The sequence below is a fragment of the Limulus polyphemus genome, unplaced genomic scaffold, assembly GCF_000517525.1.
Source record: "Limulus polyphemus unplaced genomic scaffold, Limulus_polyphemus-2.1.2 Scaffold117, whole genome shotgun sequence".
Taxonomy (NCBI): domain Eukaryota; kingdom Metazoa; phylum Arthropoda; class Merostomata; order Xiphosura; family Limulidae; genus Limulus; species Limulus polyphemus.
In genome coordinates, this window is record NW_013665727.1 from 1,086,974 (window position 1) to 1,102,901 (window position 15,928).

The 15,928-nt window shown below is 31.3% G+C and overlaps 1 protein-coding gene across 1 annotated transcript in view; it reads right to left on the reverse strand.

The window, feature by feature from the left end:
* Nucleotides 1-13,301, reverse strand: part of LOC106472098 (GRIP and coiled-coil domain-containing protein 1-like) — a gene marked incomplete at its 5' end in the record, with an annotated part of 71,842 nt that extends 58,541 nt beyond the window's left edge. The window contains 4 exons of the mRNA XM_013932730.2: nucleotides 1,362-1,490; nucleotides 2,924-3,013; nucleotides 3,735-3,860; nucleotides 13,132-13,301. Of these exons, the coding sequence (XP_013788184.1) occupies nucleotides 1,362-1,490; nucleotides 2,924-3,013; nucleotides 3,735-3,860; nucleotides 13,132-13,301 (515 nt within the window). The remainder of the gene's footprint in view (nucleotides 1-1,361; nucleotides 1,491-2,923; nucleotides 3,014-3,734; nucleotides 3,861-13,131) is intronic.
* Between the last annotated feature and the right edge of the window lie 2,627 nt (nucleotides 13,302-15,928).

Here is a 15,928-nt window from a genome sequence, read left to right on the forward strand (position 1 = left end):
TATTGCTATTTTGAAATAAGTTCTTCAAGTTATATTTCCTACAACATAGAACAGTAAATAAAGAAGTAAAGTAAACAATTATCTCTTCTAGTTATGATCTTTGTACTTGTTTGCTGCTTGATGTAGGTTGCTAAGCCTTTAAAAATTTGGCATGTGGAGGATATGAAACAAAATGTTTTTTAAGGTTTTATATATATATTTCTGAATAACTAAAATATCATAAATTACTACATAAATATCATAGAATTCTACTATAATTTATCAAGCTCAGTAACTAAGCTGTATTTGGGTCTAAAAAAAATATGAAATTTCGAGCAGACTAAAGACACAACCTACCACATTGAAATCTTGATTCAAAAGAAATAAATGGTGGAAGGAATGTTAGAAAGGCTGAGAAAACCACTAGTGGGGACATTCTGAGCTTCTGATTGGTTATTCATGTCATATATAGAAGTAAGTATTTGAAAGGAAGCATTAATAAAAAATGTAAGGAGGTGAGCGGGGTGCCACTATGTTTGATTTATTTATTACGTGAGCAATATCTTAGCAAATAGAAAAGATAAGACCTTCTTATTTCATATTCTAGCTTGTCAATATCTGTAATTTGAGTTTCTATGTACAAAACTATAGACTTAGTATTTTGACTTCACAAATCTAATTTGAACCAGTGCTGCATTCAATATACCACGTGACACACAAAAATCAATGTTTATCTGTTTTTTAAATATCTACTTTTAAATTAACAAATTGAGTAATGTAATGTTCTAAAATTTGAATTATTATCTACAGTTTGGTACCAAACTTATTAACATAATTTCATGAAATAGTAGTTCAATAAAATTTTGAATGCAAGTCAACAAACGAGATGACATGACCTTTCACCTGTGACCAGTCTCGAAAGGGTTAATAATGAACCCTTTGTTTTCTATTGTAAAACCATAACCACACAACTGACTCAAAATATATTTTATAACTTTTCTATATCGGACCTGGCTCCTAAGTTTTTGAGCTGTCTCCTAGATCTGAAAATATTTTTGAAGGCTTGCTTTAAATTGAGAAAAACTATACAAGTGAGCCTACATAAGAGCTGATACAAATGAAAAAAGTATATATATGTTTATTTAGTCAAAAATACCCTACGATAGTCCAATTACAAATGAAAAACTTCCACAGTAAGTACTTTCTGGCTCTCACTTATAAAAAAAATAATCCCATTTTGTAGATCCTTTTCATTTGAACCCATATTTATCTGCATTAAATCATATAAATATGCTTTTATTCATTTGTAGGGTTGTAAATTATAAAGTTTTAGGGTTTTAAATTAGACTTAAATACACTGTTTAACAAACTTATTTAATTACCTTATGTTCAAAGTTTTCTTTTAATGCTCTTTCATCTGCCACTAGACGTTGTAATTCTCTTAACATAAGTGCATGATTTTCTTGCTCTTGTTCTCTCTCTCTTTGTTGAATACGTATTTTTTGTTTGAGCTGAAAATAGTAAATTTTTATTCCCCTTACAGTAGTGTTATCATGATTTATCACTATTCATTTGTATTGTTTCAGCAATTACATTTTTATCAAGAAAGATTCTCACAAAAGAAATTCAAAATACAAAACTTAATAAACCTTTTCTATAGATGTATACAATTAGAGTAAGGATCAAAGAAAAGTTAAAAACATTTCTTCACATAAAATAAAGCCTCATAAAATGGTATAATCAAATAAACTCTTTCAAAATCTTGATTTTTTCTCTTTTTGATGTGAAAATATTAAAGTAAATTGCATAAAACGTACTAAACAGTATGTTGCTTTGGCTTTAAAATTCATTAAATTTAATCTATTATTTGTATCATTTTTTAGTTGTGAAATTCACAAAATTTTGTTGTGAGAAAATGTTTTAAAAAAATTTGAAAATACTTTTTCACTTTAGAAATTCAACATATTTTTATTGTTAAGCAGAAAATTCTATTTTATATATATCCAATCAGGTTCAATTTGATTGATATTAATTACTACACTTCTTTGGACACTTTATTTTCTCCATTACAGAAGTTACTACTTTCAGCTCTTAAGTGTAAAAAAAACATGGCAAAAATTGAAAAAAGATTTATCACTGACCTAGAGACAGACTGTTCAAAATGGAATTATCATTACTTGTGTGAAGCCAGATATCATGATTTTTGCTATCAATATTCTTGGTCAAGATCAACTTATAAACAATAAATGCTTCATTTTCAACAGATAATAAGTTCTTTTTTGTGTGTGCATTTTTTGAATATTATACATTTAACAATAATAATCAATAAATATGGATCTGAGATATAACATTTTTCTATTCATGAAAATTTGAATTCATATTTGAAATCATGCACATATAAAACTAATCTTAGATTTATTACTCAAACAAACATTACAATAAACATAAGAGTATGAAGAAAAAGAAATCTTGAATATCAGCTTTTAGATAAATCTAAAACCAAGTTACCTATAAGAGAGATAAGAGAGAGATACATTTATTACACTATTTTCTAGAAAAGGCATGAACACATCCCCCCTTACAATTACTACAATATTAATTTCATTTGTTTGGGACTGTTTTATATTTGTTTAATTTTTTTTTAAATCATGGAACATTCAGCAATTTCTTTTTCAATATTTACTACACAAATATTACTGATAATTAATTCTGTTGTTGTTTCCCAGGCATGGATGTGCTTACTTTTTGTTAAAATGTTTTCTTGATGCGTTTTGTTTCCAACTACAATTTATTTTTTGTAAATATAGTATAAAGAAGTTGACCAAGACACTGTATATGATCTAGTTGGAAATGATTTTTTTCACTTCTCCAAAATGCATAAATCCTGGTATAAAGTCCATTACTTTAAAGTTTAATAATCTCTATAAGTAAATAAGATTCTTACATCTTGGGCTTCTTGGTCTCTACTCTGGATCTCTTTCTGATGGCACAGTTTCATTTCTTCTAACTGCTTTTCAAGTTCTTCCTTTTCAAGCTTTAGATAAGAAGTAAATTTGTAATTTGTAAAATATTCTATTAAATAAACACATTGTTATGTATATAACAGGAAGTCTGTGAAATCAAGAGCCTAATACAATGTTAAAATACAATTTGCATTACTCTCAGAAACAAAAGTGTGTATATATATTTAACATGACATATGGCCACCCTTACTGGAGAGCTAAAAGCAGCATATTCTCTCTCTCTCTCTAGATCTGTCTAAATATGAATCTATACCTTCTAAAAACTATAACTCCACACTTCTTTAAAAACTGATTTGAATTTCACTTCTATTTATGTCAAAAAGGTAGTTAAGTTTGGTAAGCATATACAGTATACATTGTATACAATACATTTACATAGCTCTGTTCAGTTACAGTATGAATTCATAAAAACCTTTAAAGACACAACCATGTCCAAAATTATACTTTGTCCTGGTTTATCACATTATATCCCACAATTATATTTTAGCTGGTGATAATATCTTTAGCAACACCAAATACCATCAACTCAATGAATGACAAAATGTATCAATATATTTTACTTCAATAACAGAACAAAACTGAAGAAAAATAGCGTATGAGAAACAACCCAATTAATCTATGCAATATTGTATATGCTATAAAAAACCTTACTATAATTGTTTAAATGCACAACTATAAACACTAGAATTCCTATAATCAGCACATACATTGTATTCAAAGTTTTCCACTTACTATTAACTTCTTTTTATCAGACAGAAGACTTGATTCCAAACGGGACTTCTCCTCTGTAAGTATGACTAAAGAGGTAAGTAAAGTTGTCACTTGATTCTGCTGATCTGTTTCATTTTCCTTGGACTTCTTTAGAATAAGAATAAAAAATCAAAAACTCTAATGAAGGTTTATATATGTATATGCATTCCTATTATGATAAAAAATATACCTTTCTGGACTTCCCAGCCAATATGCTATAGACTGTGTTTTCAATGAACAAGGTTTTTACTTTAGTCAAATTAATGTTATATTATTTCCTAGATAGTACATTATATGTACTATAAATAAATAAACCATAAACATGTGAATTACTGTCTTATAAACAACATTTGAAATACAAATACAAAAACAGTGTGTACTATAACAATAAATTCATACACTTGGCGATGATGCTTCCAATATATTTCAAGCTTACCTTTAAATCATATTATGTTCAATATGAACTAGATATAACATGAACTTGTAAGTAAAGGTGACTATTAAGGACATCAGGTTATTCTTCTACCATTGTCAAAAAACCTAAACCAACCCCAAAATCACATGAAAATGTTTCAGTAATGCAAAACTTCAATTATTATCTGGGATGTTCACTGACACTTGTTTATAATTTTATCCTGTTTCATGTGTTAGTAAAACTACAGTAAAAATATTCTTGTAGGCCGGTAGCATAATTAACCTAAAATTTTCAATTATATTATTTTAGTTGCTCTGTGGAAGTGAATGGTACTTCCTATAATTTACAAAACCACAAGACAGATGATCATATATGCAGGGAATAAATAGTCTAACATATACTTTTCCTACACATACCACCCAATTTTCTTTAGCTTTCTGACTAATGTTATGGGTGTATATTACTCATTACTGGATACAGCATATTTTGCAATATCCCAAAATAAACAATACAGGTTATCAAGTTTTGTTGAACTGCTAATCAAACAAATCTTTTAACTTGATTTGAATTATTTCTTATACATGTGTGTGTGTTATAAACATAGAGCTGTAGCATATAGTTAACAATGGTTTTCCTCTGTTGAATTTAGATATTATAACCAACTGGAGACTTACCCCGTTCGAAGAATTAAATAGTTGTTTGATTTTGAGTAGACATAACAGAAGGTAAAATATACAGATGTAAGTAAAATATTCTGTATGGAAAAATTACTGTTAGAATTGTAATACACCTTGCTTTGCACATTTCTGTTATCACACTGCAAGCAGTCTCTGACTTTGTACTCCCAAGCCAGAAGAGGAAGCTTGAAAATCCATTCTTACAGTGGATATAAGTGTATTAGTCAATGCAGTTGCTTCAGTAGTTACAGAGCAAACACTGATGAGATGTGGATAGCATGTTGTAGTGTAAAATACTTCTAATATCTGGAAATTCATGAAATTCCTTTGTATCTAAGAATTCAACCACACTATCATTCTTCCACTCATTCACTGGGCATGATATGGTGTCATCATTTGCCTAGCGCGGAAAGAAGATGACGACTTAGACTGATGGACCTCCATGTGAGAGAATATCAACAACACAAGAAGCACTGATGCACAGCGTGGTTGGAGACAGGCCTTGCAGATAAACCAGTCCTCCTATGTTCCAGTAACTGAGATGAAAGCTAGTATCATGGCCTATATAAATTTATTCTCTAAGAATAGAAAGATGGATTTAGTTATTTTTGGAACAATGTTTTTAGTGTTTGTAAAAAATCTAAAGTAAGCGGTCTAATCAAAACCTCATTTTTTCTGTATAAATGTTAAAATGTGCCTTAGCATTTCTAAAAACAAATCACTAAGTGGTTTCATCAAGAATTAGCCAGTAGGTGATACTGTATAATTTTTGTCAAGTTTGGTGCTTTTATCACACTTTTCAAAATTTGGACCTATGGCATTGGACTATAAATTGAATAAGAAGTAAAAAGTTGTTATGAAATATAAGATTGAGCTGAGTTTGAATTTACACATAATGTAGCTATGTATAGTATACATCATGATTCACATCAATGACTATTTTGAAAAGGAAAACACCAAATGAAAAACTCACTAATGGTGCTAAATAAAACACGTGTAATAAAGTTCAGTTTTTCTTACTTAATTATCTGTCCAATATTTTTCTTTAAATACTTTAGACAAGATTACAAAGTTTCTTTAATTTTTACATTTTCAGATTAAAATAAATTTCAAACAAGTACTTACATCTGAAGCACAACAAGTCTTTTTCCTGTTGAATTGCTCACATGCTGATAAGAAACATGTGACTAAAATTCTGAATGTCCTTGACACAATGCACAGCATGTCAACTTTCCCAAAGTTCTCCACCCTCCCACCTCTCATGTGACTTATTATGCCTTTCAAGATGATATATAACCTCTGCTTTCTTGCAATAATCCAGATTTTGTAGTTTCAATTGTGATAGTAACCACATATCTACAGATTGTAAAGAGGTGGGTGCAAATATATTTCACCTGTGTGGAAATCATTCTAATTATAAAAATGTAAAATTCAAAGCGGTCAGACATACTTTTGAAATAAAAAAATTGAAAAATGAATCTATGGGAAAATGAATAAAGTAGTTCATCTTCTTATGACTGGATAAAATTAATCCAGTCAGTAAATGCATTCTCCTCAGCAGGGTACCTCATCAACAGTTGAGTTAATATATATGCACATAAATATAAGTGAAGTCAGGTGGTATGTATTTATCTGTAGAAACATCACATTTTCAGGGCACAGGTGGTGGTATAACAGGTAGTAAGAGGCAAATGGCATTGCATTGCCTTATACCTGTGGTGGAAGATTCTCAGAGGAGTAGACCAGTAATAGGTTAAAGACTGGACATGCTCTCGAAGCTAAAGCTTTCTATATTCACATTTGAAGACTGGACAAGTTATCAAACTAGCCCAATAGCAGGCACCCACAAACAATCATAAAGACCTAGGCAAACTTGAGGATGAGCATTACAAATGTTATGTTATGAAAAATGGACTTTTAAGGTTGTAGAAGAAGACAATTTGATGGTGGTAGTTAAAAAGTTACCTTGAGAAAAAAAACTGACATAACAGAGGAAGCACTGGTTGAACAGGCCAAGGTGAAGCAATGAGGAGATCTGATACTTCAAGTAACTGAGTTGGTCACGACCTGAGGAAGCAGGCAAAAAAAAAAAACTGACTCAAGGCACCCAGTGCCAGAGAATTTGGATCTGGAATAGGACACAAACAAAGTGAAAGAAGATGTCTGACCAATGTTCCAACTCTGAAAGGCATCTGCAAACATACAAAGAAGAAAAGGAAGAGAAAGATAAGGAGATAAAGGGTCTGTAGTCAGATGCCACTGAGAAGCAACATCTCACTTGAAATGATGCATGTGAGCACACATCAAGGGTATGACTTTGTGATGTGAGATGCCAATGTCCTCAAACCAGAAAGGATGTTTTTAGTGGTAGGTGTGGAACATAGAAGAGTATGAGAAGAAGACTTCAAAGCTTACAATGCCATAGGAGAACTGTGTTGATCTAGAATCCCAGATGTACCAAATATTGTGTTGCTAATAAATGGAATTTGAAGTTATGAATGATTTGCTGAAAAGAGGTAGCCAGTTGGGTGGTTCATCAAATGAGTGTGTAAAATACGAAGTGGAAGAAAAGGTCATTGTCATGGTGATGAAGATCATAAATGTTTTCGCAACTCAACAGAAACATATGAATCCGAGGAAAAGCTGATGGAATGAGCAACAAACTGATAAGCCCTCCCCTCCAATGAAAAACTAAGAAAATGATGTGATGATAGGTGAATATGGATAAGAAGATAAGCATTCTGAATATTCACCTTTGTAATCCAATCGCTTTGATGAAAAATTTCCATAATAAGTTCAGGCTTTTGAATTTGAAATTAGGTGTATCGAGGTAAACTCTCAATAGATAAAGGTTTCAAACCTTCAGTTTTCTTCAGATCTACAAAGAAAAAGTGTAAGTAAAAGTAAAGACTGAACTGATATCAGGAGTCCCATAGATGAACAAATGATCTGAGACAATCTCCAAATATCTAGACAGAAGTTCTTCACAATCAACCAATAACAGTAATGAGGATATAGGGGTGATTAGAGAATCATCATCTTCTAATCTTAAAATAAGGGCAAGAAGAAAAGTTATCACTCCCAATTTAGCAGCAGTTACAAACAGAGCCTAGTCAGTGAAAGAAATGTAACATTTTCCCTCAATACCTTAGTCATTATGTACAAGAGATAACCATCAACCTTTCCTCAATCCAAAGATCTCACCAACACCACCACTTCGTTGAAGATCTTGGCAAAAACTTAAAGAAATAGTTCCAACCAACATTCACACTTGTGTTCAATAGGACAGCAAGCTCCTTTATGATCTCACAAGGAAAGTAGAAGTGGAATGTCTGTCACTGATTTTGCCTGGAATAAGAGTAAATCAAATTCTAGATGTTGCAAATTTGATTTCTAGCACACGATAGGCTCAAGGCTCTGCTCTGACACATTTGCTGGAAGAGAAGGGAGTCATTAATTGTGTAAAAACAGTTTGTTTTGACACAACAGCAAGCAACACTGTCTAGAGAAATGGAATGTGTGCTGTTGGAATACAGATCAAACAGGAATACTTTGTGAGGATTTCCTCTGATCCAGATATTACAATTTGTAACTGATTTCAGCAATCTTGGGGATACATGGACCAGTCCAGTTAAGAAACTGCAGCTGATTATGATGAAGTAGTGGAAGCCACAGTGCCACTGACTTTGGTACAAAACACCTTCAGGTCAGTCAACCTAGAGAAAAATATCAAGAGATTCTTCAACTATCCATGAATTTCCTTGAATGTATCCCTCCTCATGGAGTGCAATGTATAGTACCTAAAGCAATGAATCAAGCACAATGGATAGCCAAGGCATTATGTGCCCTTAAGATCTGGATATTTATGGGACAGTTTAAGCTCATTAGTCATGAGGAAACAGGACTCTGTAACATCTGCATCTTTCTTTCTTAAGGCAAGGTTCACTGCTCCTGATGTCATTTGTATTCCTCTCAATTATCTTAACTTTCTACAATGTCTTCTCAAGTATAAGAAGGTGAATTCTGCTCTTTCAAAACTCCCTGTCAAAAACTTGCGGAACATCTATGGTATCTTAATAAGAAACTCACTGGATTGGCATTCAACTGTATCCACAGAAACAAAATGAGTGATGGTAAAGGTGTTAAATGAGAAATAAGACATGGATGAACCTTCAGAGTACACCCATCTGAATATCAGGAAGTCTGAGAACATGTCAACTGAAAATTTTGTTACAAAGAACACAATAGGTACCTCAAAATTCGATCTGGATTTTTTATTATAACCCTCAGTCATGTGAGCTCAGACAGGACTACGAGGAAGCATTGCACAGAGAATTTTGTACATGACAATTCTGAAAGGGATGTGGTCCTTATTGAGGAGTGTAATACCATCTTAACAAAGTTGTGCAAAATCTTAGAAGATGCTTTCCTAATGGCAAAAATGAAACAGTAACATTTCAAATTGACCAATGACACCAAAATCATAAATTCTGTAATTTTACTATTCTATATGCAGTAAAATAACATACTTCAAATAAATCATTAATAACATATAACAAATATGTTTCTATGTTATGTAGTTCATACAGTATCAGGACAATGCAATCTAGAACTTCACTTCATTCAGCAACCTCTGAGCATAGTCCAAAAAGGATGAAGTTTAACATTTATTTTATTTTTTTATACATTGGAATAAAATTAGTGGGTGAGAGCTTTAGGACCTGTAACCTCAAATCTTACCTGCAAATAGAACCACCCAAATATTTTTCTCTTCCTGGTGCAAGTACAGTAAGTCACATGGAATATGGGAGCATAGAGAAAAATGGGCAAGCTGATGCATGTTCAGCATTATATCAAGGACATTTGGAATTTTGGTCACATGTTTGTTGACAACATGAGAGCAACAGAACAAGATAAGGATTTTTGTATTTCAGAGGTTAGTATGCCTATTTTGAAATATTTGTTACATGATTTATATTTAGTTTGGAAATTTTATAAGAAGAAGATTTTTAAATTCTATAAAACAGTATTTTTGAGGGGTTAAATTGATTATTTTAGAGAATCTTTAATGCACTATATCTAAAGCTCTCAATGGAAAAATTCGATTTGCTCTTCATACAAGTTCTTCTACATACAATTTTGTTGTTGTTAGGAAGCCTCATACATTTATTATGAAATCTTATTTTAACTCTCTCAACATTGGCTTGGTCAATTTGACCAACCTCATAATCACTTCACATTATATGGAGGCACGTAAAATCAGGGTTTCACAATATAAAAACAGTTTTTTGACTTTTGGACATGACAGTTGTAAATGCTTACATTTTGTACAAACAACAGACCAACCAGCCGGCATTATCCCAAAAGGCCTTCAGAATGGACCTGGTCACAGCTCTTGTTGAGCCTCTACTTCAAAACAGACCAGGTCCTTCCAGTATACCACTCTCTAGAACTGTACAGAACTCATCACCTCTGAGACTTACTCTTGGCAGGCACTTCCCTACACTTGCTGACACAGGTATCAGAAAAAGATGCAGATTATGCCTTCCTGAAAATAAAGTTCTAATAAAATGTAAAATATGTGATGAATTTCTGTGTGTGAAACACTTTGAAGAGTATCACATTCTTAAAAGAAGTTAATACTATATATAAGGTAAAAGTCTGCTCTTTTCCTTTGTAAACAGTTTTGTTTTGTTTTTAAGAAAAAATAAATCTTAGTAGCATCTTTTGATTGTTTTTAACTTAAATATTTTTGTAAAGTTTTTATTTTAGTGTTGATACACTTATATGTACAATACTGATGCTCCCTTTTGTGTATCAAAATCAGTGTATAATATTAGACTGTATATGCTATCATAAGTATGGCTTTTCCAGTTTTCTAAAATGTTTGTAATAAAATACATATCTATAAATTTCCATTCATTCATGCAGCTTTTTCTTTGCACAACTTCATGTGTTTGTTTTTGATTTGTGCAATTTGAATGTACATTATTCCTCTTAGGCATATATAAACAGTTTTATTCTGTTAAAAACTTTATGTATTTGTTTTTGATTCATGCAGTTTGTATGTACATTATTCCTTTTAGTCATGTATAAACATTTGTGCATAATATTATTTCCCAATATTTGTAAATTATTTTACCTTTCTAAATGTTATGAATAAACTTGTTTTAAAGTTGTCAAGTTTCTAATGTTGTATGATTTGGTTTTAACTTACCTCAGTTTAGACAATTAGAATAAAACAAATTCAGTAGGCATAACTATGTATTGGCCTACAAAATACAAATGTAACTATAATACAAGTATACTGAAAATTACTGTGATATATCGGCTACTGTACGTTACATATGTATATAAATATACATATTACTGTTTACTCACAAATGCTTAAATTTTAGTTACATTTTTTAAAACATAGAAAGTAAATGAGAAATACACTGAAAAACAAAGATTTCGAGTATGTAACCGTGTTACGAAATGTTGCACTCGTGCATCGAAGTTGCTAAGCCTTGATGTAAGCCTCGTTTATTCTTCTGGGTGTAGAGTGTAGAGATGCTAATTTTTTAGGCTTCAAATATTAATTTTTGAAGAACAAAAAGTCATCAAATTACTGTATTAGTACACTCCAAATCCCTGTAATTTAGTCGGGTCTCTAAATAAACTATATGTGATTTATATATATGATTTATTCATCATACTTCAACAGTTTTCGCAAAATTATTATTTTCTCCTTCAAGCTATTTATAAACAACTGTCAGAGTTACGTAGGGGTGAAAATGTTCTCCCTATTGGTTATAAGCAGGAACTAATTCGTAGTAAACGGAACTAGACAAGAGCTTTCAAAAGATTGGTGTAGTGGGAGGAGCCACTATATTTTATATTTAGCTTGTCTATATTTCAAATTCGAGTTTCTAATTTGTTAGCTACTTGTACATGTTGTATGGTGGGAATAATAAAATGGCAACTGAACAATAAGACAACCAGATGTGGTATGTGACACACAAACAAAATCGAGATTTAACATTTTGTTCTTTACATTTCCTTTTAAATTGAGAAATAAAAACATATATAATATTAAAATTAAAATTATAAATTAGGTTTTGATGCCAATTTCATTGATTTAAATAGTAAAAATGTTATTTAATGAAATTTTAAAAATAATTCTCCAAAACGTCGTGACACATGCATTTTAACCTACCCAGGGTGAAAGGGTTAACATTGTCTTAAAAATTAAGAAGTGTACGAATGAATTTAGGTTGATTTTCATATGGTAAAATGATATATGTTCCCAAAAATTAATTATAAACAGTATGTTCCCAAATATTAACTAGCTGCAAATAATATGCAACAAACTAGATTTCCATAAAAACGTTTTTGAAAAAAGAAAAGCAAGTACAACTAAACCTACAAATATTAAGACCTCATTAGAAGAAAATGGTTTCATCAATATTAGGTGAAATGCTTTCAGTTGCCATTTTAAGATGCATAAGCTGTAATAAGTTAAACATGCATTCACAATGTTACAAAATATGTGACAACTCCACTGATTCAAAATTTTGTTTGTATGGGTGCTACTGAAATGTCATGTGATAATAAATGCTTTTTAGAATACTTTGTAGTTTTATATTGTTACGACAGCGTAAGTCACGTGATGCTGGTAGCATGTGTGGTGAATTTCTCGAATAATCGGAGAACTCCACAAATGTTGGAGATGCCTCTTTGTTAGTATATAAGCCTGGCAGAGAAAAGCCATGGAATGATAAAGCGAATAGTAGTTACGGTGAGTTTTGGATAATTTACAATTCTGTTTCGAGCTAGTGTGTGTTTTGCACTCGTCAAGAGCGAAGTTATCGAGATTGTGAATCGCTTTAAGTTTAAAGTTTACGGGAAATGTACTGACTGTGGAATTACTGTGTACTAAAAGTTTGTATCGAGAAAGAATAAACTGGTTTAATCAAAAAAGGACTTGTATCGCTGAAGTTCCTCGGAAAGAATTTCTACCGGGAATTAACAAACAAGCAGATAACTAACAATATCAAAATTTAAAGGAAACTTCAACAGTTGATATATTTGAAAACAGATATGAACATTTGTAACTTCAAAATGGAAATACATCTACTTTTCTGTATCCTAATATAAGGAAAGCATAGTGATTTTAAACAAAAGTTTAAAAAACACATTCTGATTGGTTTGTTCATAAGAGTGCTTTATAGTAACTAGCATGACAGTGCCCAACTCATTATGTATATGTTTTATTTTCCATTTTAAGTCACCAAATGAATCTTACCATGGCATTTATAGGCTCTGAGAATCCTGATAAATGCCTTGTTTTTTCAAGCTGAGCCTCTTCATTCAAAGCTTCAAACTGATTTGGTTGTTTGATAACATTTAGAGCTTTCACAGTTGATTCCAATGCTTCTTTTTCTTTAGTTAGGCTTTTGTATGCTCTCACCAAGTCTGCAACACAAAACAACAAAAAATGGAGAGTTTAGGCCTTTTTCATTACATGTGCATTTTACATCCTGGTGTCAACAGAGACTTATGTATGAGCAGATACTGAATTTATGCAAAAATAATGACATTGATCATGTACAGTTTCATATGAAAGAATGCTATTTGGTTATGTTCATTGCTCTAAAAATTAGAAAGCCATTTTATAACATATAGAAGCTACATAATTCTGAAATCTTTAAAAATGTTTACAGTTCAGATATATGGAGATACATTACAATTTAGTGTTAAAAATTGATATTTTTCCCAAATGCTTACTCCTGATAGCTATTTTCAGTGAAACTTCCACATGGTTATACATATCAGCCACTTTTACGGGTGGGATTGTTTGGACTGTAAAAAAAAAAGTGTTTTTCATTGCTGCATTCACCTGATGATTACCTAATAGTATCATTGTTGTAGGCTATATTTTCAGACTTATAATTTAGTTGTTTCCCTGAGGGAGGTGCTAATCATAATGATGATGCTTTTGTTTATTTGTTTTAAAGCAAAAACACATTGGGCTATCTGCTGTTTCTACTGCAGGGATTTTAGCATAAGAGAATCCTTAGAAATTGTTAAAAACAAAATGAATATAAATAGAGACGGAAGTAAATTTTTGAAAATGGTACCACTGTAAAAATATGATATTTACACATGTACTCTAAGAAAATTCATGTGTACTTCATGGTTTATTTGGTTGAAATAATTCCACCAAAACATGTAGAGTTCTGAAGTTTTTTAACTTATATTTTTTAAACTTTACAAATAAATTATTGTGCAAGGAAAAAATATTGATGCCTTGTATAATTAATTTTATTTAAAATTTTTAGACAAGAACTGTCTGTTTTACATATTGATTTTAGCATTGCAAGTCCTTAAACTTACCACTGTCCCACCTGTGGAAAATGATGATGCATTACCTAGAAAGTTCATGATTATGTCTTAATTAAGAAGTCTCATAGTTGTGCAGAAAATAAGTATGAACAGGAAAATCGGTGAGTGGATGAGTTGACTTTTTTAAAACTATAGTTGTGTTTTTATCTCATGAAAGTATCTTCCTTACATCAATCTTCCAAATGGAGCATCTAGTTTTATTGGGATCCCTGGTCTATTTCTAGACATTATAAGAAATTCCTATGAAGTCTGAAATGAAAGGGAGGTTCCTGGAATATGTGAATGGTGGGCCCCAATTCACACAAACTGACAAGTGCCTTTTGATAGTATCTCAAGTCACATTATTTTTTTCGTGAGTATGTTGATCTTGGTTAATTAACTCTTCCTATATACACCTAATTCATAACCTCCAAAGTAACCAAAAGTCCTACTATAACTTATGATAATTCTATGCATATCTTCACAAAACTTTGCAGACAATCAATAAACATTACACAAGTCTTTTGTACACTGAAAATCAAATTTTTTAATAAAGTATTTTTACTAAAAGCTTTCCATGAATATATGTAGTGAAACTCACTCAAAGTGTTAGCTGCTCCAAATTCAAAGTTATTTTTATGTTAAGATTAAAAATACATTTCTTCATCTGAAATTTGTTAAATTTCATTTGCATAATCTTTAAAATCTCCTAAATAAATATCTGATATTTTTTTTCTTTCAGAAAACTTTATATTTTATCCATCATTTTCTATACCCTAACTCTACAAGTGTTCAGTCAAATTGAACGACCTCTTAACCACTATAAAGAATTATCAAATGCATCTAAATTGCACTTTTTCTTTCTAGAATCAATGCAATGCCAGCACTGGGCCAGTCAATAAGCCAGTTTGAGTGGTATATAAATTTTACTTGTTTTCTTGATATTTATTTTAACAATTCAACTAAAATTTGTGAGAAATGTGAAAACTGGAACCTTAGCATGATTAAGATGGAATTTAAATGCAGTGGAGCTAAAACTACTGGCAGAAAAGCCGATTTGATTGACAAGTAAATAAAATAATATGAGTGATAATACAGTGTTAGAATATTGTTTTGTTAGATGAAAACAAGCATAGTTTCAATATGTTGGTAAGAACCTTGTTCTAAATAGCTGAACAAAACGATATAATTGTAGCTATTAAATGAAAATAATGATAATGATTAACATTTGTTCACATATAAATACACATATTTGGCACTGTCACTGAGATTTTATAGTCCTAGGGCTAGGACAGTTTGCTCGGGTGTGTCAACTACTGGTGGGTTGAAGTATTTTATCCTTTAGTGCTCACTCAGTTCTATTCATGGACTTTGGAATGATTGTCTTGGACGAGTTGAACACAATTGGAACAAAACCTGGTTTTACTTGTCTTCTTTGGGGTGAAGGTCCAAACAACAAAATACAAAATATATATATATATTTTTTTTCTTTCTTTTATAATATTTACTGACAATCACCTTCCAGGACTGCTATAGATTTTAACATAGAGGAAAGTATTGTTGCGTCAGCGAGTCACATGACTACTGTGACGCCACGTTTCTAGAACTATCCTGTACCTTGGCGAATGCTCTAGTATTAACTAGATATAGGGTAGTCGGGTATATAAAAGAGGGTGACAACGTGATAGAATAATGTAATGTGTGTGTGAAGATAGTGA